The sequence below is a fragment of the Spinacia oleracea genome, chromosome 4 (genome assembly GCF_020520425.1).
Source record: "Spinacia oleracea cultivar Varoflay chromosome 4, BTI_SOV_V1, whole genome shotgun sequence".
NCBI classification, from domain to species: domain Eukaryota; kingdom Viridiplantae; phylum Streptophyta; class Magnoliopsida; order Caryophyllales; family Amaranthaceae; genus Spinacia; species Spinacia oleracea.
Window position 1 is genome coordinate 20,158,236 of NC_079490.1, and position 27,323 is coordinate 20,185,558.

At 35.3% G+C, this 27,323-nt stretch overlaps 3 protein-coding genes across 5 annotated transcripts; 2 read left to right on the forward strand and 1 right to left on the reverse strand.

The window, feature by feature from the left end:
• Window positions 1-389: 389 nt before the first annotated feature.
• On the reverse strand, window positions 390-2,977 carry LOC130471380 (protein FAR1-RELATED SEQUENCE 5-like). Its single transcript, XM_056841453.1, has 5 exons — window positions 2,592-2,977; window positions 1,989-2,137; window positions 1,260-1,875; window positions 791-1,166; window positions 390-611 (listed from the first exon to the last, which is right to left on the reverse strand). Exons 1-5 carry the CDS (start codon window positions 2,975-2,977, stop codon window positions 390-392), a joined length of 1,749 nt encoding a protein of 582 aa, XP_056697431.1.
• Window positions 2,978-6,703: 3,726 nt separating this feature from the next.
• On the forward strand, window positions 6,704-11,934 carry LOC110786906 (autophagy-related protein 18a). The gene is made up of 4 exons (XM_021991494.2): window positions 6,704-7,727; window positions 9,564-9,771; window positions 10,520-10,646; window positions 11,507-11,934. Exons 1-4 carry the CDS (start codon window positions 7,017-7,019, stop codon window positions 11,601-11,603), a joined length of 1,143 nt encoding a protein of 380 aa, XP_021847186.1. The 5' UTR covers window positions 6,704-7,016; the 3' UTR covers window positions 11,604-11,934.
• Window positions 11,935-17,310: 5,376 nt separating this feature from the next.
• LOC110786909 (uncharacterized) lies at window positions 17,311-25,013 on the forward strand. Of its 3 annotated transcripts, XM_056826679.1 has the most exons (4): window positions 17,311-17,452; window positions 18,312-18,428; window positions 23,557-24,024; window positions 24,114-25,013. In XM_056826679.1, the coding sequence occupies exons 2-4, from the start codon at window positions 18,321-18,323 to the stop codon at window positions 24,762-24,764; spliced, it is 1,227 nt and encodes a 408-aa protein (XP_056682657.1). In that variant the 5' UTR covers window positions 17,311-17,452; window positions 18,312-18,320; the 3' UTR covers window positions 24,765-25,013. The 3 variants fall into 3 exon arrangements, with proteins under 3 accessions (XP_056682657.1, XP_021847187.2, XP_021847188.2); XM_021991495.2 differs by lacking the exon at window positions 17,311-17,452 and having other exon boundaries at window positions 18,223-18,428; XM_021991496.2 differs by lacking the exon at window positions 17,311-17,452 and having other exon boundaries at window positions 18,290-18,428; window positions 23,504-24,024.
• The last annotated feature ends 2,310 nt before the right edge of the window (window positions 25,014-27,323 follow it).

Genomic DNA, 27,323 nt, shown 5'->3' on the forward strand with positions numbered 1-27,323 from the left:
AAAACCTTCCCCCCCACCCCCCCTCCCTTTTTTATCGTTTTTTAACTTTAATAACTTGATTACATTTTATTACATTCGATTATTGATGATTATTGGGTGTTGTTCGTTTTCAATAATTACGTAAACTAAACAACATCATGTTCACTTTTCAATAATTATGTAAACTAAACAAAAACTTTAAATATCCTTTCAAATTTCATGTTCTCTTTAAAATAGAAAATTAAGAGAACAAGTGAAATAATACTAATTTACTAAAAACAACTACAACGTCATCCGGCCTCCAGGTCTTTTGCGCCATACAAACGCATCGTAATCAAAAGTTTGAGATAAATCTTCGGACAAATTAATTTGAGAGAACAAGTGAAATAATACTAATTTACTAAAAACAACTACAACGTCATCCGGCCTCCAGGTCTTTTGCGCCATACAAACGCATCGTAATCAAAAGTTTGAGATAAATCTTCGGACAAATTAATTTGAGAGCTTTCAGGAATGTCTTCTAACACGGGTCCATTGTAAGAAAGATTTACACGTGCGTCGTGAACGTTGTTCGCGTGTTCTTGTCTATCCCGGTAGCTAGGAATATGCCCATAGGTAGACCTGATAAGTTCCTACAATTAACGTACACAACATACATTATAGTCCCCAAAAACCAAAGACAAAAATTGAATAATGAAAGCCTTCAAAGAAACAAAAATACCTCATTAGATGCAATCTCATCGTGCGTAGATGCTAGGTTCTTCTTAGATTTGTCATAAATTGAAAAAGCTCATTTCTTTGGTCGACCAACATGCCTCTTGTCAACGGGTGTTTTAATCACACCTTCTTCAGGAGGTTGAGCTACCCTTTTCAGGGCGCGTTCATTATGCTCTCTTGGGCATAACCTACGACGACCAAACACATTACGTGCATCGGGATCCCACCAACAAATTGAATTATCCCCTACATTGCCAGTCTTTCGAATACCCACCACATCCTCCATTTTTATCCTAAGGGCATCAGTAGCTTCCGTATACAACTTGTAGGCTTCCTCATTATGCATGGCTAATTCTCTCAAATAATTATGCCTTTGAGTGAGCTCTTTAGCTTTTGCTAGCCGTTTAGATTCTTCCGGATCATAGTATGAAACCCTAATGCTCTCGTATGACCTAACTTGCTTCCTCCATCTATCGAGTATATACTTCTCCGGTACAAATTAAAAATCCTCCACATCCATGGCTTTCAATATGTGCCTACATAAAATACCTCTAAATTCAAACAGCTGGCATGAACAGCTTAGCTCCCCTTTAACCTTATCTACTTTAACATTATAGCTCTTATACCTTTTCCTCCAATGGGGGGAGGTTAGTTTCTCATCTGCTCTATACAATACAAGTGGCTCTAGTGAATCAGTTCTGGTAACATTTGTGTGGGTTAAACCTTTACGCTCATGCACAACATCAGCAAACATCGCGTTCGTGTAAACCTTATGGAAAACATACTCGGCTAACACACTCTTATCCACATCAAGTTGAGGAGGCGTATCTACACTATCAAAATTATCCTCCTTCTCTTCCTCAACCTTTATATTCATACAAAACTCGTAGTTCTTAATAAACTGGACTAATCCACATTTTAAGTTTACATGAATTTTGAAGTAACGATTCATACCTTCACTTCTTTGGGTAGATGACATTCCAGCCCAAAATGTGCCTCTGTTGTAGGCTGGTGCCCATTGCCGACGGTTATCATACGCATCCTGCATCCACCCCTTACCACGTTGATTATATTTGTCCATCACAAGGCACCAAACCTCATCAAACTCATTAGGATCAAGCATATCGTGGACAGCTGTTCGGATGAGTGTATCAATGCTTTTCCATTCTGCAAGCTTGCCTAGATTGCGAGAAGCATTCGTAACATGTGCCACAAACAAAGTCTGTGTGGAACACCGGGGAAAACTTCACTTATGGCTCTACCTATTGCCTTGTCTTGATCGGTCAAAATACCTTTGGGAGGCTTCCCCGTGCACTTCAGCCATTCCTCAAACACCCAAATAAATGATTCAGTGTCTTCGTGTGAGATTAAAGCGGCAGCGAAGACTATCGATTTACCATGATGGTTGACGCCAACAAAGGGAGCAAATGGCATACAATACCTATCCAATTAACAAGTTTCATGAATACATTTGTAGTATTGCATACATTACCATGCAAATTGCTCACGAAATAAATATAACAGTCGAAGACCTAATAAGTAATAACCATGCATTTCACATAGGATAATAATCGTAAACCCTAAACCCTAAAACCATAAAACACACAAAAAACTAACCAATATCCCATGCACGTCACTAAACATTTTCTAATGCAGATATAAAACATATAATAACACTAGCCCTAAATAAACATAAAAACGACTAAGATCTCAAATATAAATTTACGTACCTATTGCTCGAAAAAGTGGTGTCAAAACTAATCACGTCCCCGAAATATTTGCAAGCTCCTCTACTACGCGCGTCGGACCAAAATGCGTTTTTTTAAATGCCTTCTTCATCTCGTTGCATTGAACTATAAAAATCGCAATTCAATTCTCGCTGTGATTTGAAATACTCTTCAAGACCCGCAACATCTCCTTTTTCAAACATTGTTTTACGACGTTCAACAGCTATGGCGTTCCTCACATCCTTTTTGTTAAACGTCATATTATCAAAACCACCTTTTTCAATCAATTGCGTCCCGAAGTTTCTACTGATGTTAACACCGGCCCTTTCATTTATCATTATCCTATCAAAGGTCGGTCCATCAATGCTTCTATAATTAACCATCATTCTACTACAATCGGGACTTAGAGGGTGATTATGCTTTAAATCACAACTAACAAGTACGAACTCTCCATTTTTCACTCTACCATAAACAAACATTTTGCAACCAGTAACATTAGACCCTTCACTTTTTTTAACCCCTCCCTTCTTACATTTAAACCTTAATCTATCCATCATATGCGGTCTAGCCTCAAGTTCTCCAACACCTTTTTAAGAAACACCCTTAGCTTTGTACTCCGTTTTTAAAATGTAACTTGCCACAAACATCTCAAAACCTTGCTCAAAAGCATATCGATGACAAAATTCACTAAATTCGTACCCCGAAGGAAAACACATTCCTACTGTAGGGGGTTTGCCTTAGGAGTATTCAGAATAGTTCCGTCTTCATGCTCTGGTTCACCATTAAGATCGATATCAACCATTGCACTGTGGTATACATATTAAAATTAATCAAAACTTAGAAGAATTAAAGTATAATTAATGATTCATACATATTCAGTACTAATTAATTATCATTATTACATGTTCGTATTCGATTATATTAATGCTACATACACATTTAATTAAATAATATTGTATACAATACAACATTAATCTACATATTAATTACTACTTTTACAAACATAACATTGTTTTCTCCGTCATTAACAATCAACGTACCGTTTCTTCAGCAAATTAAATCAACTAAAATTTATCAAATGTTGATTAACATTTATAACAGATAAAATCTGATCTATTACATATATCATGAATGTTAATAAATCCAGAAAATATGGTCAACCAAATAAGTTTCATGAAAAATATTAATTACAAGAGGAAACTAAGTTCAGGAACTTCACCTGTAAACGAAGAAGACGAAGGCTGTTACAGAGCAAATTGTTAAAAAGTAGAAATGATTTTTTTTTTTAGGGTGAAATTTTGAGCGGGATAATTTGGTGAGGAATGAGGGCGCTTAAAATCCCGCTTAGGAAGACATTCATGGCGGCATTAGTGAAATATTTTCCCCCCTTAAACTCCCCCTTTCCCCCCTAAACCTAAATTTTAATAGCTGAGTTGTCCTAATTCTATTGGAGTCTAAGTCCACTCATCTTAGACCCAGACTAACTGTATGAACTCCCGATAATGTGTTCATGAAATGACGTTGGCACATCGAAAATTGATTATGACATCGTATATGCTCTACTCGCGAATCGCGATGAAATGTGCCAACATTATATTTCATGCGTGCATATAATCCTTAATTTGTTGTTATTTTAAGAAATGTTTTAAAAACACAATTTGCGATAAAAAATATTCTCTCCATTCCAGATTAATTGTTACACTTAACTTTGCATAAAGTTTTAGGTGGTAGCATAAAGTTTTAGGTGATAAGTGGTTGTTTGATTATCATTTGTTATTTTATTGAAAAGGTAGATGTGATAGGAGTTAGTGGGGTACTTTTTTAATTGAATGAGAGAGGGTGTTGGGACAAAAAAAAACTGTGGGAAGAGAGACAATATAATAATTGTGGGGTTATTCCTAATTTATTAGAAGTGTAACAACTAATATGAGACAGATTAAAAATGAAAGTGTAACAACTAATTTGGGACGAAGGGAGTATAAGAACATGGTAGGTTGTTTTAGGGTCATGAGAAAAGTGTAGTTAGACTCAAATAAGGGATTGTTTATACTTGACGTATCATCTTTCTCATATTTTGTGAACTCGAAGTAGGTTGTTTTAGTGTCACGAGAAAAATATAGTTAAACTCGAATAAGGTATTGTTTGTACTTGACATATCATCTTTCTCACATTTTGTGAACCCCTATGGTCCCTTGGTGTTCATTGTTACCATCAGCTATCTAGGTAAGGGATGTCAATGGGGCGCGGCACCTGTCGGGTATAATTTTATACCCATCACCCGCCAAACCTCAGCCCATCCCTCCTACTTGGGGCGGATGCGGGGCAGGTCTCCCATAAAACTCGCCCCACTGAAATCCCTACTCTAGATGATTGTGACATCCACATTGAAGGCGATAATCTTATTGTTATTAATGTACTGTTGGTCGTTTGGTCTTCACCTTGGAAAATCGACCACATCATCATCGACATTCTAAGATTCTAGTATCCTTTACAAATTGAAAAATTCATCATGATAAAATTAGATAAGTTTGAAAAAAGATAAATGGATCGCGCAGAAGATTGGATAGCTCGGAAAACATAAGTTTAGAGAAAGATAACTGAAAATCAATTAAATACCGAATTTTTCAAGAGATACCCCCGAGGTTTAAGTTTATTCACCATGTACCCTCGTTGCTTCAATAATTCACCAGGTACCCCTGAGGTTTCTTTTTCTCGCATGAAATACCCTTAATGACTTACGACGTTAAGTCTCCGTTAGTGTGCTTTTACTATTCTACCCCTACTTCAACTTCTAAATCCCCGACCTTTCTTCTTCCTTCTTCCTTCTTCCTATGTTCTTCCCTCAAAAAACACCAACTCTCTCACTCCCCCACTCTCTCCGCCGCCCTTCCTCAACCACCACCTTCTTTCTCCTTCCTCCGCCACCTCTCCTCTTCTTCTCCGCTTATGATGCATTTCAAACTTCTCTGCCTAGCCGTGCGCCCACACACACCCAGATTCATGCACCACAAAAACACGGAGCAACAAGAATATATGGAGTATAGCAGTAGCAGCCCGAGGTGGGGAGATTAGAGAGCAATTAGAAAACAGATTTTGTAGCTTAGAATTGGAGTTTTGGTTTTCCGGATTTTGATTTTTTTCCCTTCTTCTTCGTTTTTCTTAATATTTTTTGGCAGCCCATTTTTTATGTTCGAAGATGGCAACAGCAATAGCGTAATTAGAGGAACAACAACAACAACATTTAGGTAGATTAGAGCAATTAGGAGTTCGAATTTGAGTTTGATTTTCGTTTTCTATGATTATAATTCATAAATTTCAGATTCTCTTCTCCATTTTTCTGGTTTTTGTTCTTCATTTTCAGATTTTATTGTTCTTCGATTTCCGAATTCAATTCAATTTGTGGTAAACCATGTTGGTGAATTACCCAATTAATTTGGAGGTAAGTTTTAATTACTTGTTTTTGCAATTTTGGTTGGGTATTGAATTGGGTTTGTGTTTTTTTGTTTAAAGGTTGGATTTTTATTTGGGTAACTGTTTAATTTTATTTTCATGGTAGATTTTTATTGTTTAGTTTTGTGGAATTGAATGATTTGATAGTAACCAATTATGATCAAGATTTTAATTTGATGTCTCCGTGTTCAAATATTTTGGGTTTGTTAAGTTTTTGTTGTAGTTGATTGGATTGAATAAGTTGTGATGAATGAACAGTTTGCTCATCGAATGTGCTGTTGTAGGTTGTCAAGTTAAATTATGTGAAATATTGTATACCATAGGGGCATATGGTGAAAATATCAGAAACCACAAGCGTATCTGGTGAAATAAAGGTTTTGAAATAAAGTTTCTAACGACCACTTAACGGTAGGGTTAAGTCATGCGAGAAAAAGAAACCTCAGAGGTACCTGGTGAATTATTGAAACAACGAGGGTACCTGGTGAATAAACTTAAACCTCGGAGGTATCTCATGAAAAATTCGATCAAATAAAACACACTGTATTTATTAGAAAACTCAATCAAGTCACGTTAAATGTAGAAGAAAAAAACATAGCCTAACCAAAAATCACGGCCATGAACAATGTGGTTTGTATGGTGGGCCAAGCATAGTCAACCCCAAACACACTACTACATTAGATTCATGAATGCGAGTATGCGAATCATGAGTCATGACTCATGCTGTCATGCATGAGCAATTGAGCATGAATTATCTCGGCGGCTCGGTCTATCCGTTACATAACCGAGAAATTAAAATAGACATTTGGCTTAAGATTTGTTTCAATCATTTTGAAGTAAGGCCAAGGGGAATCAACAAAAGTCTAGAAGAGAGAGAGACAGGAAACGTGGAATCAACAAAATCGCGGGTCCCACAAATAATAGATAAATCTCAACTCTTTTTAATTTCAACACCCTTCCAACTTTCATTCAATCACCAACTATTTATCGCCTGCGATCTCTTGCCGCCGTCGCCACCGCCCTCACAACCACCATTTTTCAACCGAAAACAACATAGCTTTATTCATCCTCCTCTACTACCGCTTCACCCACCGAATCTTCTCTCTCCTCTCTTCATTTCTTTTCTCTCTCCCCTTTTTCTCCACCATGCCCTCCTCTTCCCCTCCTCCGCCACCACCACCACCACCTCCTCTCTCCACCACATCTTCCACCTCCTCCATCTCCTCCCAACCTCAACTCCTATCCCTCTCCTTTAACCAGGACTCCACCTGCTTCTCCGCTGCCACCGACTCCGGCTTCCTTATCTTCAACACCCACCCCTTCCGTCCCATTTTCAACCGCACCTTCTCCCACTCTCTCTCCCTCGTCCACATGCTATTCCGCTGCAATATCCTCGCCCTCGTCGGTGGTGGTCCCCACCCTCAGTTCCCCCCTCACAAGGTAATGCTGTGGGACGACCACCGCTGCTGCTGCATCGGTGAACTCTCCTTCCGCTCCGATGTTAAATCCGTTCGTCTCCGCCGTGATCGCATCGTCGTCATTCTCCTTCACAAAATCCTTGTCTACAATTTCGCCGATTTGAAACTGTTGCATCAAATTGAGACAGTCGCTAACCCTAAAGGTTTGTGCGAGGTCTCGTGTTTAGCTAATTCGATCGTCTTGGTTTGCCCCGGGTTGCAAAAGGGTCAAATTCGGGTCGAGCATTACGGGTCGAAAAGGACTAAATTTATTATGGCTCATGATTCTAGAATTGCTTCAATGGCTTTGACTCAAGATGGTAGGTTGGTTGCAACTGCTAGTAGTAAGGGTACTTTGGTTAGGGTTTTCAATACTCTGGATGGCTCATTGTTGCAAGAGGTATACTTCCTATTCTTTGGCCCCAATTACAGTTTTCTCCTATTATTTGAATGTGATGCCTTCATTGTTTTTCAACTTCCCTACGATTTTAACCAATTAAGCTAGTTGACATCTAATCTAATTATAGTGATAGTCGATGCCTAATGCTTATTTAGAGCGGTACAGATTACAAGGAGGAAAGTAAGTGATGTAGATAGAAGATGGACTGATCAATTGTAAATGGGGTGAGAAGCTAGTTGTTAAGGCTAAGTTGTTTCGTTGGGGGATCCCTCTTAGAGGATTTGTGCCAAGTTAGCTACCAAAAGGGTTTGATGTTTGTAATACCAACTTCACATTTTACTAAAAAAAAGGGATGAGGGTCAATTTTTTTAGTTGTGCAATGTGAATGATTTAAGTTTAGCTGGTAGGTTTAGTGTGGTAGTGTAGCTGAAGATGATCTATTATTTTGTCTTGGTTATATTTAAATGAAGTTGTGCCTCGAAACATTTTGAATGCTTGTTAGGTAGAGTGACAATTTTATTTCTGAAACCCTTTTGCAAGCTCAGATTATGATGCATAGTTGCCGATGGGGTGTTGTCGTTGGAGTATGCCTGGGTAAACTAGTGCTTACTTAGGCTCCATTTGGTAGGCGTAAAACGTTTTCATGGAAAACGATTTTCCCATTTTCAATCATTTTACGTTGTTTGGTTGGGTAAGGGATGGAAATAATTTTACATGACTCCCTCAAAGGTGGAATACCCTTTTCCATTTGAAAGGGAGGGATACCACTTTTCCTTCTTTTCTCTTTACCTCCCTCTCCTTTCTTCCCCTCAATCTTTACCATCTTCTCCCATTTTCCTTTAAGGTACCAAACAAAGAAAAATTAGTTTGAAATTGTAATTTTCCTTGAAAAATGTTTTACATAGAAAATCATTTTACAATGAAAACGTTTTACGCCCTACCAAACGGAGCCTTAGTGAAGTCTGCTTCTTGACAAAGGTTTTTGGGGCTAAACCTTTGTGAAAAATAGCCCATTGGCCTTAGCGCATGACTTGTAACTGATGTTTAGTTCTAGGTATTTGACTATTTGTGGCTATCTATGCATTTAAGACTTTAGAGTTTAGACCTTTGGATTTGTGGTATATGGGGTATTGGACAATTAAGAATTATCATCACTCCGAGGCCGAGTGTGTGAATAAGGAATAGTTGAGGGTGGAGACTGGTGAGGGAATGATAAGGAAATGAGAGCACCAGTGAGGTTTGAGTTACCTTCGAGTTCATGTGTTTGTATTTTTTCACTTTGACCTTGATGAATTTCCTTAAATTTGCAAGTGCCAAAGAGTTTTTTTAGTCAGATAAGTGGTACTCCCTCCGTCTCTTTTTGTTTTTTACGTTTTCCTTTTTGGGTGTCTCAAAATGTTCTTTACATTTCCTTTTATATCATCACATTAATGATTTAATATTCTATCAAAATTTGTGTCAAATGATTTTTTAACCAATTAAATTCATTGGTTATTTAATTTCTCACACCTTTCTATTAGGACATTAAATTTTTCTCATATTCCCAATATCATAATTTTGATAAAAGTGAAAACATTATAAATAAACGTAATTTTTCTTGTTTAAATAAAAAAAATAGAGGAATCTCAATGCACATTAATTAATCGTTAATAAACGTGCAAAATGGCAAACGTAAAAAACAAAAAGAGACGGATGGAGTAGTTTATATCCGTTTCCATTTATATTAGGATGTGCAACAGTCATCAGAAATCTTTTTCCTGTATACATGTGGGAAAGGGTGTTTAAAGACTGCATAATTGTTAGTTCTGAACTTGTATGTTGGTGTCTGTTATATAGGTTAGAAGGGGAACTGACAGAGCAGAGATACAGAGCTTAGCTTTCTCTTCTAATGCGCGATGGCTAGCAGCATCAAGTGACAGGGGAACCATTCATGTTTTTAACTTGAAGCTTGATCCAGGATCTCCGGGGAACACTGGTTTGCAGAGTCCACCTGAACAACCAAGTTCTCCGCGTTCCCCTATATCGTCCATCTCCTTTATGAAAGGTACCATCTTCTCCATAGTGCTATGTTTTACTTTCTTTTCATGTAGAAATTTCTAGGTCATTTATCTCTAAGATGTATTCTCTCTAAATGTGAAGTTAGCTGCTGGTTTAGTTAGTCCTTAACGATGTCATTTAAGATGTACTCCTTTCCTCCCTTAACACGTATTGGACAAGGCTTCATGGAATAATCATATTCCTGTATCTCTATTGGCTAAAAAAAGGGTTTTAGTACGAAAAAGTGTACGCGAAAGGGGATATTTCACGTTAACTTAGTGTACACTTGCACACTACCTGAATATTCATGCATTTTCTGTTTTGGGATGCCTCTAATTTTTCCTACACTCCTATTTCAAGTACATTTTGCCTTAGCACATCATACAAACCCTATTTTATCTCTATTTATGCTGTTTCTTTCCTATCCGCCCTCAAATTTGTATACACTTTATAACTATTCCTTTTAAGTTTGTATCAAACCAAAGTAGTGTGAATATTAGGAACAATGGGAGTGGTATTTGAAGAAAAACAGGAGTAGCTAGTTAGATAAGGCATTCATCATTAGTATCAAACTGATATAGATTGCAGATGTTTGAACATAGAGTTGACTTAGAAGTTAGAACAACCTGTGCATTTTGGAGCTGGATGAGTCGTCAAGTAATCAGAAAAATATAGTTATGATCTTATATATTTTGAATATTTGTCCTCCCTCTTATCTGAGCCTCTGAATGATATTAGTTTATCTATCTTTGCAGGTGTGTTACCCAAATATTTTAGCTCAGAGTGGTCAATGGCCCAGTTTCACTTGCAAGAAGGTACTGAGTACATTGTCTCTTTTGGCCAACAAGAGAACACAGTTGTTGTTGTGGGAATGAATGGAAGGTAAATTAATTTAAGTATGTTTTGTTTGTCTTCTTTTTATTCTGAATACCTAAATTCACTGCAGAACCTGGTCTACAAAAGAATTATATTGCCTAGTGGTGCCGATTTCCCTGTAAAGACCTAAAGTAACAAGTGGTGATGTCATTTTTTTTCTCCACCTGTGAAGTTTTACTATCCTGATATTGTACTTGTCATAACTTGGCTTTCACTTTAAGAAGTTAGAGCCTTCTGGTAGTCTGATACTTCTTTTTAAAGTTACTTGTTCTGAAAAGGACATGCTTCTATTTAAAGTTAGAAATGTACATAGTTAAATACTTATACTAGTGCTTAGGTTTATGCTGGACAATTTGAAACTCCACAAGCCATTTGTTATGAAGATCATACACTTTTATACTAGATTCTTGTTCAATCTCTTTGATAACTGGATTTAAGAGAATACTGTGAGACTGACATGATAGCGATGTGCGGCGGTGTGATTTTAGCAAACTACTTTTGTTCCTTGAACCTTCATTTTTCGAGGTGCTATAAGTTAGATAAGGATTTTACCATTGTGGTTATCTGAATAGTGGAGTACTTGGAAAGTATTGTTGTTGCCCTTTTCCTGTCTTTTTATTTGTACTTAGCCAGATAGGGCAGCCTAGGTCTTGGCAAATATGTAGTAGTAGCAATAAAAACATTGCTGCTGGTCTTGGCATCGAACTGAATTAGTTTGCTGTAATTTGAAATTTATCTACAACTGAATTACATCGCATGTCTTAGAAATTGGAGAAGTTACTACTACTTACTTTGAAATTGGAATTTTATGATGATTGCTTTTACGAGTATTTGACTTGAGCTAAGTGGGTGTTGTTTGAATTCAGCTTCTACCGATGTGAATTTGATCCCGGATCTGGAGGAGAGATGAGGCAGCTGGAATACCGTGACTTTCTGAAGCCGGAGCAGCCCACTGAAAGTTGACATTACATGTATACTCTCGCTCATCGAATCACATTTCATGTTTCTCTTTCACACAATCCCGTCCTCCTTATCCTTTTTCTGGTTCGCACAATCTTACCTGAAGAAGCCTGAAGCCTGAAGTGTGGTTCTTGGGTAACAATGTAAATACATATACGAGCTTGTTGTCACTTGTTAGCGACTAGTTCATCGCTTTGTACATATTAAAAAGCGACACAACGTTAATAATTTATCATGTCAGGGGAAAAAAAGTATCATTTTATGTTCCCTGGCCAGTTTTTGATGAAACTAGCCTTTGAATGATTACATAACCTTCCCAGTTCGGATCCCCGCCCGCCCCCGGTGCTCGTCTGCTCACATGGAACTTCTATGTTTTTGTGCTTTGCTATGCCTTTTCTACCTTTTAACTAAAAGTTCAAAACAAGCTCAGACCAAAATACCATGCCATTTATCGATCTAAAAAGGTTTCATATATCAGCTTTATCATTTTGTGATTATGATGCATTATCTCATTTGCTGCTATTGCTACACTTGATAGAATATCGTTGAGACTTAAGAAGATGATTGTGAAAAAAGGCAATCTTAGCCGTTGGATACACACACATATCTACTGTAACGTTCCACACCATTTTCGTGCGTCCATTGTGACGGTAAAGCCCTATTGAACTGAATTGGTAAATAATACTTCCTCCGATTTTTAATACTCGCAACGTTTGTGATTTCTACACTATTTACCTATTATACTTTGACCATTGTTGGTGATTTATACGTAAAATAAAACATAGTCATGTGGGATCTTGTTAGATTCGTTTTAATGTGTGTTTCCGAAATATTAACTTTTTATAATTTTTGCTTAAAGAGAAATAAAGATATTAATGATCAAAGTTGTGCATTGACTATTAATATTAATGTGGGATAGGAAGTTGTAGTTTAGGGAAATTACTTCCCTTGTTAAAGTCGTGGGAATTTTCTTAAGTTGTTTGGTTGAAAACATGGGAATTAGAATTAGCCATGAATTTTGAGTGACCAAGGGAGGCTAGGTAATTTATTTCCCATGTTGTATAGGATTCCAACTATTCCATGAATTTTGCTTTCCGAAAAAAAAAAAAAAAAACCCTATCCCATGTATTTGACTTCCTCCAATTTTACTTTTTAGGTTAACCAAACAACTAATCTATTTATAAATTCCCATGAATTTTACTTCCTTCATTTTTAGTTGTCAACCAAACAACCCCTAAGTAGGTAATCCCCCCGTCTCTTTTTGTTCTTTACGTTTTTCTTTTTGGGTGTCCCAGAATGTTCTTTGTATTTCTTTTTATATTATCACATAAATGCTTTAATAGTCTATCAAAATTTATGTCTAATCAAAATTTGTAAATGATTTTGGCTTTCATTTTTTTTTTTTTTTTGACAAATAAGATATATTATTATCAAAAGGATAAAGATTATAACTAGCCAAGTTAGCAACCAGTTAAGCTCACAACCACCAGAACACGAAAAACAAGAAAACAACAACTCAACACTAACAACAAGAATACTCAGCTCATAAACAGTCATTTCTGGCTATCAGTAGCCCTACAAGCTACTCTGTATTTAATATCCTGCAGAATCTTAGCAGAACTTCTACATTTCTGGTTTAAAAACCATCTCATTCCTTTGCAGCCAAATACTGTAAATGCATTCAACAAAATACATCAGCAGTAACTTGTGCCTGTCACCAGTTCTCTTAGTAGCTTTCAGAATCCAGGTAAGCTCTTGATCAAAAGGAGCAGGTCTTCTGTAAATCTGCAGGTTGTGCAAGATCTTGTTCCAAACAATAGGGGAGTACACACTACTCACACTCAAAGAATAAGTGTGCAACTGATTCAGCCTTGATGGTATACATAGGGCAACTATCAGTAGTGAACAAATTTTTTTCGAAAACAGATGCTTAAAACTTTCGGTGAACTTGAATAAACTGAAACTTAATGGTACTGCTTTTTGAGAAAGAAATCGAAAAACTTTACTTAACGATCCTTCTTTTTGAGAAAGAAGGCAGAAAAATTTATTTGATTGTCCTGCTTTTTGAGAAAGAAAGCGGAAAACTTTACTACTTTATTTTTTAGAGAAAAATGGGAAAAACTCGACTTTAACTGTTGCTTTTTTAGAAGAGGAAAACTTAGCGAGGATTAGTCTTTTTAGAAAACTAAAACATTTAACTTGACTCTCAACTTTTTGGAAAACGGAAAACTTGACTCTCGTTTTTTAGAATACGGAAATTTGACTCTCGTTTTTTTAGAAAACAGAACATTTAACTTTGGGAATTTTTGGTATTCTAATTTCGTCATTTTGGGTTCTTACGGAGGTGTTGATAGTGGCGTTAGGTAGCATTGACGATTTGATGGCGAATCGATAGGGTAGTAACTTTGTAGTATAATTTTTATGATATTGATTTTTTAGGTAGCTTGGGCGGCGACGGTGGTGGAGTAACATTAGTTAGGCTATCATGGTATTTGTTTGATCGAGTTTGCACTGTCGATTTATTTTCAGTTAATATAATTCCATATACCCACCTCCCCCTTGAGTACGAGAACTCGATACCATAGGAGTTTTGGAGGTGGGTCCCCAAATTTTAAATTTTATAAAAATAGTTAACCAAACATCAAGTATGGGGTTGGATGATTTCAAACCCATACCTGATTCCAAAATATGCAGAAAATGCACCCACGCAAATTTTTGGCTGTACCCGGGTACAGCTAAAGCTGGCTGTACCCCCATACAAAACGATGTCGTTTTGTGTTGTTTAAAATGAACATTAATATACTGGTACAAAAATGAACATTTACTATTTAGGAAATGAACATTTATTTATTTATTTGGAATGAACATTTACTATTTTGGAAATGAACATTTATTTATTTATTTGGAAATAAACTACAAAAATGAACATTTACTATTTCGGAAATGAACATTTATTTATTTATTTGGAATGAACATTTACTATTTTGGAAATGAACATTTATTTATTTATTTGGAAATAAACTACAAAAATGAACATTTACTATTTCGGAAATGAACATTTATTTATTTATTTGGAATGAACATTTACTATTTTGGAAATGAACATTTATTTATTTATTTGGAAATAAACAATATAGGCGCTTGTAAAAACATAAAAGACCAATGAAGTGAACAATTTCATTATGAACATTAACCATATATTTATTGTGAAAAAACAAATAAACAAGAAAGAACAAATAATTCAACAAAAAAGAACAAACAATATAAAAAAGAACATAAAATTCCAGAAAAAAGAACAAACAATACAACAATTATAAACAATTTTATGATGAATTTTAAAGCCAACATGAAAGAACAAACAATACAACAAGAAAAAACAAACAATAAAGAAAATAATTATTATGAACAAACAAATAAACAAGAAAGAACAAATAATTCAACAAAAAAGAACAAACAATATAAAAAAGAACATAAAATTCCCGAAAAAAGAACAAACAATACAACAATTATGAACAATTTTATGATGAATTTTAAAGCCAACATGAAAGAACAAACAATACAACAATAAGTTTGATGAATGAATTTAAAAAACAACAAGAAAGAACAAACAGTACAACAAGAAAAAACAAACAATACAAAAAAGAAACAATAAAAGATTAATGAAGAGTTTAATTATGAACATTAACCATATGATTATTATAAACAAACAAATAAACAAGAAAGAACAAACAATATAAAAACGGATTTTTCATGAAATGCCCTTGAGGTTTGTCTTAATGCACCAAATACCCCTAAACTTTCCAGAATGCACCAAATACCCCCGAGGTTTAAAACAATAACACAAAATGCCCCTAATGAGCATTTTCCGTCCATTCCGTTAAGTCTCCGTTAGCGTGAATTTACTTTTTTGCCCTTACTCAACTATTTTCTCTACTAATTCTAATATTAACACTTAATTAAATTAATTAAACCCCTAAACAATTAATTAACTATTATCTTAAAAAAAATTAAGCCCCTAAAAATCTAATTAACTATTAAAAATACAAATTGACCAAAAATTGCTTGCTTGCTTGTTTCTTTATCGTTGTCACCCAACAAATTAAGCTCCTAAGAAGCTGCTTTGCTTGCTTCTTCATCGCCACCATCGCCAAAAACAAATTGACCAAAGCAGCCCAGGCGACGAACTTCAATGCAGGTACCACCAAAACCCACCCCCTGGTGTTTCCCTCCCCCGCACTGAACTTCAATGCCGCCACCACCAAACCCCACACCCCCTCCCCACTGCCGCCGCCACCAAACCCCACTCCCCCTTCCTCATCAGCGTTGTTTCCCTCCCCCGCACTTCCCCCACCGTTACGATTATTGCGACAAGCATCAATGCTAGATTGAAATCCCCCATTGCTGATTTGTGGATCAATTTTTTTGTTAGGGTTTGTGTTTTAGATCTTAATTTTGAGGAGAGAGGAAAATCGAATGTGTTTGTTTGAGTTTGAGTTGAATCTTTGAAAAGGGAGGTAGTAGAAAGCTTCTCCTTGAGTTCACGTAATAATGGGGTTTGGTGGTGGCTTGGTGGTGGCTGTGAGTGAAGTTCATGAAGATTGAAGAAGGAAAGAGAAAGAGACAGAGAAAGATAAAGGAAAAAAAAGAGTATTTTTTTTTTTAAAAAAAAAGTTAACGGAGACTTAACAGAATGGACGGAAAATGCTCATTAAGCGTATTTTGTGTTATTGTTTTAAACCTTAGGGGCATTTGGTGCATTCTGGAAAATTTAGGGGTATTTGGTGCATTAAGATAAACCTCAGGGGCATTTCATGAAAAATCCGATATAAAAAAGAACATAAAATTCCAGAAGAAAGAACAAAAAATACAACAATTATGAAAATTTGATGATGAATTTAAAAACAACATGAAAGAACAAACAATACAACAAGAAAGAACAAACAGTACAATAAAAAAGAACAAACAGTCGACAAGAATGAACAAACAATATGAGCGTGGCTGTACCCGGGTACAACAGTTATCCATTGGTAAGTCGTGATTTTTTGGCGTTTCCATGCTTCGTAGCGCTTATTTTTCAATTTTATTTCTTACAGTTTAATACTTTTCAATAATTTCTTGCGCATTTTGTTGTATTTTTATGCCTTTTATTAGTTATTTCCCCATCAATTTTCATTTTTTCGGTTTGGTTTTGTTTTGATTTACGGTGTGGTTTGAGTTTATTAGATCTTAAGAACGGTTAATTTTATGTAGATTTTCGTCAATTTGCTCTGAAATGCTTTGTTTTTGATCATATCTATGCTGGTTTTCGTCAATTTGCTCCGAAATGCTTTGTTTTTGCTCAAAATGTTCTTTATTATTATTATTATTATTATTATTATTATTATTATTTTAGTATAATAATAAAACGTTATTTTATTATTATTATTACTCAACAAGTATAGTAGTTTCCATATGTATAATCTAATACTTCTATTAGGTTTATAATTTTATAGAAATCCACGTGCACAGATTAATCCAAATTATTCCTATGTTTTATCTAGGATTTTTTGTGATTTACCACCTAAAAAATTTCCAAATTTTTAATTTACCACCTTAATCTCTCAAAGTTTTAAATTACCACCTAAAAAAAAACAATTTTTGTTTTCACCACCTATTAACAGAATAACTTAACAGACGTGAAGTGTGGCCACTTCCAACTGCTACCTCATGAGTTTCTTATTCCTGCTTCTTCACATCTTCATGTAGATTACAAATTTGCATCAAAAAAAATAGAAATTGGTTAAGGGATTTCATTAACTTTGTATTTTCGAGCAATTTTTTGGGCGAAAGAAGAAGAATCAAGGTACAATAAGGTATGAATTTAGATCGTTTGTTGAAATTTCGTAGGTATTTTAGGGTTGAAATTTATGATAATTTTGACAGAAATCGAGCCAACATTTGTGTGCGAATGATTTGAATATGTGAATTTTTTATTTTGGTTTACTGAATTATCAACTCAATCAATGAAATTACCCCCAAAATTTTCAAAAAAAAAGGTTAGGGTTCATATGAAATTCAAATTGGGCAAAATCCCTTTGTTGATCATGGCAATCAAGTAGTTTTCCGTCCGCATCAATCGCATTACAATTTCATGAGCTGACAGATCCTTCACCACATAGCTTTTGTGAATTCTGAACACGAACCACTTTCTCAAGAATAGAAGGCCATGTCATGGTCTTCAACTCATCATCTTAACATGGAGACTGCAAAGAACATCATTCCTCAATTACTGTATTTTTCCAAACAAAAAGGCATATTTTGAAGCAATATGGCACACCATCAGAGGATCAGACCCCCAACACAAAGAAGAAAGGTCGTGGAAGAGTGAAGAAATCTGTGGGCCATACTTCACGCCTCTGTTAACATAATAGTTAACAGGTGGTGGGAAAAAAAATTGGTTTTTTTTTAGGTTGTAAATTAAAACTTTGAGATTTATAGGTGGTAAATAAAAAATTTGGAATTTTTTTAGGTGGTAAATCACAAAAAATCCTTTTATCTATTGACTTTTTATTAATTAATTAGGGACATTTTGATAATTTTAATTTCTGCCTAAACAAAATTTTCTGCATTTAAAAGGTATGAAAAAAATTGGCAGAATAGAAATTCGAAAACAACAACATTTCCCCTTTTAAGTTCTCTATCTTTAAACCGTTGCTTCCCGATTGTTGTTAGGGTTTCGAAATGGAGCCTGCTTTGATTATCGATAAATTAAAGTCATTCGCAAAATCTGGCGAAGATTTCATCACCGGATTCTCTCGCCGCCGGAAGAATAAGTCCCGTCAAAATCCGGTATTGTTTTGTTTAACGCTTTTTATTTACGAATTCATCATCGTGTTTGATCTCATAAAATCTTCAATTTTAATGCTGCAATGTTGTGAATTGCTTAATTTGGTCTTGATTCTAACAAATTATTATGAAAGTATACAAAAAATGTGTTATGAATTTTTTTATTGGATTAATGTAATCTTGATTTCTCCCATTAAACTCAAACATTTTAGATTGTCGACAATTTTACACTTTTTTGCTATTGTTTACCTGGAAGTTCAATTTTCAGATATTTCTTGTTGAAATTTGTTACTATTTGGAAATGGAACTTGCTTGTTGATTGAAAGTATTTTTGTTGCAGGGTCGAGCATTCATGCTTAGTAGTAAATTTTGAACATGATTATTCAAACCCTTGTCGAAGGGATAAGGTCATTAGGGATGTCAGTTAGGTTTCCCAAAAAATAGTTGTAGATTTTTAAGCTTGAACATGATGATCATTGAGACCTTGTGACCTTGTCCATGTATCAATATGACTGATTGAAGCTTTCCTTTAATAGATGATAAAATATCGTTTACCGAGCAACGAAGCTTCCAGTGTTGTTACAATTTGAAATGGGAGATTTCCTGTTGATTGAAAGTGTTTATGCGGTGGATGGTGGTACCAAATATCCCTTAGTGTAAAATTTGAACACGATCAATTAGAGCGTTGTCCAAGGTATTAGGGTCCATGAGGGTTCCAATTAGGTTTCCCAAGAATACATTTATGTTTCTTATTGACCCTTTCCTTCATTAGATGATAATTTACCATCTACCAAGCAACTAGTCTTGCAAATGGTTTAGAGTAAACTATAGAGAAAGGAAAGGAGGAGACATATAGAGAAAATATGAGGAAAGGTTGGGAGATTTTAAGAGAAAGTGAAGGTGGTCATGTGCACAGTGGAGTGCATTTTGTAATGTTTGAAATAGGATCGAAGATGTAGGAGAGGGGGATCTTAAGGAATGCAATGGAACTGATGAGCTCACCGGTGGGTCCTCTTTTGCTTCTTTGGTTTGACAAGTAGTTTATCAAATGGGATTCCAATGTGCCTAGCATGGTAATATACAGGCTACCGAGAAACCAAGCATCGGTAAGCATATCACCATGTAGATACTAGGATTTTTTTGATCAACTGACCAAAGGATATGAGGATGGTGCTGTATCGGGGACGGGGGAATTCTTAGGGATGGCTTATCGCTTAACTTTTCGGAGTTTTTTTTTTTTCGGGGGGTAAGAATCGCACCTTGGAGGATTTTTTTTGGTATGATGATATGAACGTACCCGATACCGGCACATGTCTTTGTGCCCGTCTCCGTGCAATGTAGCAAAGTAGCAAACTGCAACAGGAATCTAGATAGACTATGATACCACATGAGTTTGTAAAGAGGCCAGCAACCATACAAACATCACCATATAGATCTACCGCGTAACATGCTATATCTAACATATAAAGTGTAATAGGCACTTATAGGTGTGTATATGACTATATGTCAGTGTTTAAAAAAGCGCGCTTAAGTGCTTAAACGTGAAGCTCTAGGGAAAAGCGATTAATTAGGTTTAAGCGAAGCGTTTATGATTAAGTGCACGAAGCGCAAAAAGCGCGCTTTTTGGCGCTTCATTGAAATTTTATTTTACTTTTTATTACTTTACGTTGAAATTTCTTTTTATATGTTGTTATTGTGTTTTGGACCACACCCTATTAATTCTTAACAATAGAAAGTGGGCCAAGTGTCCAAAAGAAAAGAAAAAAGAAGAAGACAACAGTCGTGTTAGCCGGCCCTAGCTTCTTGATAAACGCTATGTTATATGCTTTATTTTTGTTAAAACAAAGAGTAATATATTTTGGAAACAAATCTGATGTTTATATATTTTTGTGGTTATTTTAGTAAGATATGTATGCATAATAAAGAAAAACCTTTAGTTTAAACAACGCGCTTCACTTTGATGAAGCGCATGCTTTGCGCTTAGACTCTAGGACTCATATCGCTTTAGTGCGCTTTGCGCTTTTTTATACACGGGTGTGTATTCACATTCAGACTCGCAGTCTGTAAAAAAAAAGTTGTTGAATGCATCCCTTTTGTCCATATAAACATTAGTCTTAACAATGAAATTTTCGTACGACATGTACCTTGAAGACATGCCATTATGCCATATTGCCATTTTTCCACCACCTTATGCTGGGTATTCGGTGAACCTGAAAACAATTGATCCAATAATTGCTGAAGAATCATAACCCGTAGAGATTGAAATGGTCTGCGAAAAAGTTAACCATTCCAAAGTATTGCTACGACACTTCTTCAAGTACTCTTTGCCTTAATCAGCAAGTGCAAACCCAACTTCCTCCAATGTAGGCCTTTATTATTAACCTATTCAGATAACATACAAGTTTTTCACGAATTTATTAAACTCTGCATTCAATTTTCTGAATTCGACTTGTATATGTTCAATGTTTAAGGTACAAATTTAATTTAATTGTTTGTTCTCTAGGCTCATTTCTCTCCTTGAGAATACTCATTTTTCTCCTCAAGTAGACTTCATTGAAGCTCCAATCTCAATTTAACCAAATTGTTCACAAATTCAACGAAATTATTCTTCATTTTTTCTTATATTCAACTTTTTATAATGAATTCAATAGATATGAATTGAATTTTATTTTTCTCTTACCTCTAGAAGACTCACTTTCTATACTCAAGAATACCCGTTCTCTCTCCTCAAGTAGAATCCACAGAAATTTCTAGCTCAAATTCAACGAAATTCTTTAAATTATAAATCAATAAAGTTAACAAATCTAATCTCCTCAAGTAGACTCCACCGAAATTTCTAGCTCAAATTCAACGAAATTCTTTAAATTATAAATCAATAAAGTTAGCAAATCTAATCTCCTCAAGTAGACTCCACCGAAATTTCTAGCTCAAATTCAACGAAATTCTTTAAGTTATAAATCAATTATGATCTAACGAATCTAAAGAATTTTTCATTTAACTTTATGGAATTTGACTTTTTAAGGTTGAATTATGTTCTAAAATTTCGTATTTCATGTTTTAAACTAGTATAGTACCCGTGTAATTGCACAGTTGAATAAATTCAATAATAATCATGAACTAATTTTAAAAGTATTATAATTTAATCAAGATATGATATTAAACTTTTAATTCGTAGTTAAATCGTAAAAATTAGAGTTGGATATCAAAATTTACACTCTAATATTTAAAAATAATCACAATACAAAACTTCACATCATAAATTTACAGAATCGAGATCCCGTGAGATGCACACCCTAAAATGAGAACAAAGAACCAAGTGTAGAAAATTGAAATTTGAAAAGAGTACAAAAAGCCGTAGGTACTTTTCCTCCGCATCACTCTCAGCCGAAAGAGAACATATGTTCAACCATGACGAATTATCACTTGCCTTTTTCTTTGTGTTTTGGCCTCCAAAAAAAGTTCTTATCACCAACGGGTAGAAGCTCTCACTTTCTGCCCGTTGGCCACAAATTATGTTATGCTTTGGAACATTCAGATTCCATCTGATCCACGAACTCTGCGATACCGGATTGGAAGCCCTGGGACAAGTGATATTGCTCCTTCAAAGAGGGATAATTGTGTAGCTAAACATCACAAGGCTTTTTTTTTATCATCCTGGCGTCAAGCTATTTTTCTCTTTTTTGGTGCTAAGATCTAGAGTCGGAAACAGCCCAGATCGGATCTTGTTTGGCCAAGAAAAGGTTGAAAGCTACTGCATGAGAAATTATTTGTAAAATGGCCCCATTAAGGCCCAACCCCTCTGTCTTTGTTGAGAATTGTGGTCAAATTAGAATGCTTTCGGGTGGTGGTATACCTGTGTGGTATAGTAATATGGATGCTATGCTGCTAGATGAATGTTTTGGCTTTTGCCGGCAAACCCATGGTCTGGACTGTTTTAGGGGTTTGTTAGTTAAAATAGGTTACGGCTTTCTGCTTATTGAGGAACATGTTTTGATACACATTATTTAAGACTAAAATATATACTACCTCTGTTTTTCATTTGTCCCATTTTGAATCTTTAGAGATGCTAATGAAAACAAAATCTAATACTTTTGGGGTGTTATTATTATTTTATTATTATTATTATTTTATATTATTATTATTATTATTTATTATTATTATTTTTATATTATTATTATAATAATAATTATTTATTATTTATTATGTATTTGTCATCATTTATTACTTATTATTTATCGAAATGAATACACAAAAATAATATACAAAGTTTTATATAAGACGATCTTACACAAAAGACCACCTTTTGTGTCACATAAGTTAAACAATAAAACCAATTAGTTAAGCAATGAAATCAATTAGTTAAGCACTATAAGAAATTAGTTAAGCACTAAAACTAATTAGTTAAACAATGAAACCAATTAGTTAAACAATCAAAGTGGTCTTTTCGGTAAGGCGGTCTTACACAAAAGTTGCCCAAAATAATAAAAAGAGTATTTATTACTGTAGGAATGCCTTGAATCTAGTGTTTTGAGCTACGGTTTTCTGTTAAGGCTTAAATACGGGCCTAGCCTGTTGATGTATTTCGGAAGTGTTATGCAATCTCCTTGCCACAATTCAGTATTTTTGAACTTCACAAGAACAAAAAAACTTCCTTTCCTAGGTGGATGTAGCTTATACTTGTTAGTAAATCATGTTAAGTATGTGTGTTCTTGTTTGTCGATTTCGTTTATCATTCTTGCATACGTTATTAGTCTTATGACAACCATACCTATGCATCCTATGTAACTGTTCACTACTGAATACAATCCTCTTGTAGAAGGATTTCAAGGATAGGAAGGGGAAGAAACAACAAGATGCAGAAATTTGAGGAAAAGTGCATGATTAGATGTTTAAGTATTAGTCAATATGATTGTTTGCAAACTGTATGTTTTGTTGACAAGTTGGACTTATTGTTTTTTAAAGGGTATTTTCAGATGTAACATTATTACTGGATGTGGCGTTTATAAATGTAAAGTTGTAAGCTGGTATAGATGTCATGGCATGTGAATTGAAGTTTGACAAATTTGCTGCTTTCATAGGTAACAAGCCGTCTGATGGGGCTTTACAACTCTTGCCATGATATAATTTTCAGATTGAAATCTTGAAGCGTTTGCAGCGAGAAGCATTTTCTGACTTGATGAAACTTAGAGACAGGCAGGACAAAGTGGAAAGAATGCTTACTTTCTCTAGGACTTCAAAGGGGAGTCCATTTCAAGATGATGGTACCAATGTGAGGGGTGAGATTGATATGATGGGAAGTTTGTTCTTCACAGATTATCTTGATCAGGAGAATGTTGATGCAATTAGAAGGGCTGGAGTCAAAACAGGAATTAATGCGAGAATCTCCTTTGAGACCAAAATTCGTGAGAAAGATAATCTCGAGGCTGTGTTCATTGCTAATCAAATTGACCACACACAGTCTAGCAGTATTCTTGGAAGTGCTCTCTCTCTTGCTAAAGTAAGTTACACAGCAAACATAACTGACTGGTGCTCGATGGTTGCAATTCCTATGGGGGCTAGATGTAGAGACTTGTCAATTTCAACGGATTCTTCATTTCAGGTATATGCTATAACTTGATTAAGCATAGAAAACAGCTGGATGCTTGTTTGTAACATAAGTTTCTATTTTTATCCGCATATATTTGGCAGGAGAAAGGCCTTACTGATTACTCATCTTCTGGGCCACCTCTGTTGCATCAAGATCATGGACGTGCAATTGGTCTTACAGTTAAAAAATCAAACGTTGTTGCTTCTTTAGCTCATTTTGTTGTTGATCTTCCTGGTCCATTTGGACATTGCTTCAGCACCTTTGGCCAGATCGTCTGTCAGCTTCCAAGGAGTGCAAAGCTCTCCTTGTTTGGTCTTCACCAAGTCCCTAAACCAAGACAACAAGCCATAGCTGGAGCGTTGACAATACCACTAGGCATTTGGTCACGCCATCAACGTTCTGAGGAGTCAAATTTTGAGGAAACTGTAGCTGGAAACTCAGTTGCTGTGATGTTAGAATCTGAACTTGATGAAAGCTCTAGAGTTCGAGGGTGGTTACAGATGAAGAACGGCAATCCAAAACATCTGCAGTGGTCGGTTAGCATGTCTGATTTTCCAGAAGATGAGATTGGATGGGGTCTAAGTTTGGGCGGGACAATTCAAGGTCCAAAAAGTTGGGATCATTTTCAAGTTGAGGCGTTTCTGAAATTCAATGTGGGCAAGAGATTGAGTTTGCAACCAGCTTTTGTTTACCTCATGGATGGGAATAACCAAGTTCCAGCTCTAATGTGTCGTTCAACTTGGTCTATTTAATCAGTTTTTTGGTCCTAATTTCTTATGAACAACTTGTGACCAAGTTGCACCTTTTGTAGTTAGTTACTTGGTATTATCCTAATATTGCAATACGCAATTATAATTGGATGCATTATCATCGTGTATCCCATAGACTTAAGAATGAGGTTAGAAAGAGTTTATGATTGCGTTGGCTGATGCCATGCTTCTGATGTTAGTTTCTGTCTTTCTGAGGATATTATTCCAAGGAACTTTCCAAGTTGATAGCAATTTGATGATGAAGGCAGGGACAGGGACAGGGACAGGGACGGCCACATATTTCTGATATTAGTTTCTATCTTGGGTCATGTCACAGGTGCACATATATGAGTATTGCACCAACTACCAAGGATTGTCTAATTGTCTTAGATGCGTTGTAAAAATCCTCATGGCTCAAACTATTTAAAGGAGTAGTGGAGTACTTACCAGTTACCACTATCATCTTATTACTGTACAATCGACGAGTACATTACTAATCATATCATTTGATCACAGAGCTGAATTAGTAATAATCAAAGCAGGCCATGCAGTCGGTCAGCACTAGAAATGTAATGTTGACAGCCAGCAGCTCTAGCACCGGGAATCATAAATATACTCGTATCCTAGTTCTGGGAATACCCAAACAGAACTACCAATCGTAAACTGAGCTCAGGAGTGCTTTATTAAGAATTGGTTGTGAAGAATTGAGAAGAGACAATGGAGTAACATTGAGATTGCTTAGAGATCGAGAATGAGAGGAATAGAATCAGAAAGAGAATAGAGAAGTTTGTTAAATCTTTGATCAAGTCTTACATGTAATAGCCCGCCCATGTCAAGCTGCTTGCTTATCACACTTAGCCTATATCTAATCACCTAAACTCAAACCAGTAGCTTAAAAGCCTTAATATAACTTACCGATAATTACAAAATAATTAATAGTAATCCAAAGCAAAATAATGACAACGATTTACAATCAACCCAAAATATCAAACTTCAATAAAACTTAAATTACACCTTGAGCAACTTAGAGCACAATATTTAATCGTTTCCACCATGACACAAGAAAACCTTGCATTAATCTCTAAACATTCCTTTGCCATTTACCTAGACATGATCATCCCGACCTGCAAAACATTTTAGCATTGCCCCCACCAGGACAGGTTCATAGAACAAAGTCAGGGAACACGAGTACACACTGTCCAACCTAAAAGACATTTGATAGGTGGCTCAAATAGTATGTTTTTGTTTCATGTTCATTTTGGAAAGCATTTCACTTATTCAAATCACATTACTTAGAAAACATTGTTTGATAAAAGCATCATAATTCATTTGAAATTCATTTCACGATTTCAAGAAGTCATTATCATTCAAATAATAGTTTAGAATACGAAATATTCACATATCATAATTTCCTCACATAACTTCTAAATTCACAATTCATCAAAAGTTAGTCTCATGACTTATGACTCATCTAATTAATTATTTTCATATTCTTGATCACTTCCAATCATACTTCATCTGACACTTATTCCTAAGGCAGCCCATATATTTCTCCAAATGTAACCTTTTTCAAACCATGAAATATGCAACAAGTAAAACTCATAATATATACATTCTTAACTCAATGTAACACTCATTGCCACAACATTGCCACGTTTTTCATCGTAATATTCTTACAGACATAATTCAAATACATATCACATATTCACGAGAAATCAATTATTCAATGCGAAAGCCATCGCATCAATATTTCAAGTTCATAAATTTTTCGTTAAGAATTCTCATAAACACAATTCAAAATAAATATTCTTTATGTTTCAAAGCTAATATACATATTGATTTGGGGAAAGAGAACATGGATAGGGCCGGTTACCGTAACCTCGCTCTCTATCTTGGTGGGGTCGTCACCCTCCTAGAAATCATCTGCTTGCAAGACTTAACCAGGACATGTCCTTATATACAGAGCGCCATGCTCTAAACATATAGAGCAACATGCTCTAATCGTACCGAGCGCCATGCTTAAATCATTTGCCATGCTCTAACCATAACACATATATGTTCATCACTGATGTATGTAAGTGTCGAACTCAAAGCATACACAGCTTCTTTCCCCTTAACTGTGGTAACATAGATATGATAGTTTATTAAGTACTTATTTACAATTTACTTGAATTTTACTCTAAGAAACATTTCATTTCACCTTGCCATGAATATTGTTTTCACCAATTTCATAAGACTTTAACCATTAGTTAGACACAAACACATACCTTAAGGTTTCCCTACATCATAAATTCAAGATAATTCTCGTAACCTGATTAATCATCATCATCTATACTTTGGTGATAACTTGCTTTATCAGTACTCCAACTTTATTGATCTCGTTGAGACATATACATTCTTCTTAATTATTTCCAGATTAAACTCCTTAGGAAGAATTTCATTTAACTTTAAGCGAAATATTAATTAGACTCGTCCTATGACTCAAACTTTATTCTCCTTAACTTCTCCTTAACTTAGAATCACTCCTTATCCTTAGTTATTCTCTTATACCTGTAGACACCT